We start from the raw sequence: 1658 nt of genomic DNA, 5'->3' as shown, positions 1-1658 counted from the left end.
GGATTACATTTTTTATTTTTCTCCGATATCCGATCCAGTAATTTAGGTCAGTATCGGACCGATACCGATACGTAATATCGGATCGGTCCATCTCTAGAATCAGCTGACAGTGAAATCAGCTGCAGTGAAATCAGCTGACAGTAGAATCAACAGTAGTAAAATCAGCTGACATTTGACCCCTTTGCAGTAGAATCAGCAGCAGTAGAATCAGCAGACAGTGGAATCAGCTGACAGTAGAATCAGCAGCAGTAGAATCAGCTGCCTGCAGTAGTAGAATCAGCTGACAGTGGAATCAGCTGACAGTAGAATCAGCTGACTGCAGCAGTAGAATTCCCTGGCTGTAAAATAGAACCAGGTGATTGGCTGTAAAGCATGTCAATGATAGCGCATGTGCTTCATCAGTCGGTGGTTCTGGTTGGCTGGACCTTCATCACATTTGGTGAGATCACTGATGATGTCACCACCACTGTGTGTTGTGTGGTTGTTTTTGACTCCTCCCCTCTCAGACGCACCACCGATAGAGCGAGAGGATCTATTCGTGCAGAAGCTGCGTCAGTGCTGCGTGCTCTTCGACTTCATCAGCGACCCCCTCAGCGACCTCAAGTACAAGGAGGTGAAAAGGGCGGGGCTTAATGAGATGGTGGAGTACATCACGCACAACAGTGAAGTGGTGACTGAGTGCATCTACCCCGAGGCCGTCATCATGGTGAGAGAATGGTCTCCACCACAGAAGAACTACTTCTGGTTTGTTACTCTGTAATTAAAATAACTTTTTTTTTTTTTTTGTTCAGTTTTCAGTCAACGTGTTCCGGACTCTTCCTCCGTCCTCCAACCCGACCGGAGCCGAGTTTGACCCTGAGGAGGACGAGCCCACGTTGGAGGCGGCGTGGCCTCACCTGCAGGTACTTCCTGTCTGTTAAAGGATGCAGTGTTTGTGGCATTTGTGAGCTAATGCTAAAAACTAGAACCATCAGCAGACACTTAGAAACCTCAGAAAACGAGAGCCAGGCATCACATGGAACCACAGAAGAAGAGAAGGAGAGGGAACCATAGACACATGAGCTTGGTAAACATCACTTCCTCTCTGGACGCTGCTATGATTTCTTAAGCTAATCCACGCAGGAAGCAGTGAGCAGACCATAAACACAGTCAGTGACACTGCACAGTGTTCCAGCTCAGACCCAGACACACACTCAACAACACAGCTGTGCAGAGAGGACCTCTACACTGGAGACACCAGACAGTTCATAAACACGGTCACTCTGAGGACACCAATGTCCACATGGAGGACAGAGACGACAGATGGTTTGAAAGAGGAGTGAAAGAAGCATCTATGTTCACTGTGAATGTCCATCTTTGAAAAGAGGGCGGGGCTTACGACACCAACTTTCTGCCATCTATAATCCAGTTTTGAGATCCTTCCCAGATAACTTAATGCCCACTCACATCCTGGGCCATCTGACCTCAGGAAATCACATGATAGGGTGGGGCCAGGTTTCACAGTGGGTTCACCTAGAGCAGGGCGATATGACCAAAAATATTTATCACGATATACATTTGAAAATTTGTGGTAACGATATAACTGACGCTCCTCCTTGAATCGCTACCTTAACGTGGTGGAGGGGTTTGTGTGTCCCAGGGATCCCAGGGGCTATGTT

The 1658-nt window shown here is 47.6% G+C and overlaps 2 protein-coding genes across 2 annotated transcripts in view; both read left to right on the top strand.

Annotated features, from left to right (window-relative positions):
- LOC121811914 (serine/threonine-protein phosphatase 2A 56 kDa regulatory subunit delta isoform-like) overlaps positions 1-1458 on the top strand; it is a 21599-nt gene extending 20141 nt beyond the window's left edge. The window contains exons 4-5 of the mRNA XM_042228866.1: positions 507-706; positions 792-1458. Of these exons, the coding sequence (XP_042084800.1) occupies positions 507-706; positions 792-920 (329 nt within the window). The 3' untranslated portion in view covers positions 921-1458. The remainder of the gene's footprint in view (positions 1-506; positions 707-791) is intronic.
- The window catches only part of LOC102310304 (protein phosphatase 2, regulatory subunit B', delta), a gene marked incomplete in the record, with an annotated part of 34121 nt that continues 33256 nt past the window's right edge, over positions 794-1658 (top strand). The window contains 1 exon segment of the mRNA XM_005943031.3: positions 794-902.

The sequence above is a fragment of the Haplochromis burtoni genome, unplaced genomic scaffold, assembly GCF_018398535.1.
Source record: "Haplochromis burtoni strain Fernald_Lab_line unplaced genomic scaffold, NCSU_Asbu1 Contig_359, whole genome shotgun sequence".
Taxonomy (NCBI): domain Eukaryota; kingdom Metazoa; phylum Chordata; class Actinopteri; order Cichliformes; family Cichlidae; genus Haplochromis; species Haplochromis burtoni.
The sequence above is the reverse complement of the archived record's forward strand: the minus strand, read 5'-3'. Positions and strand labels throughout refer to the sequence as shown.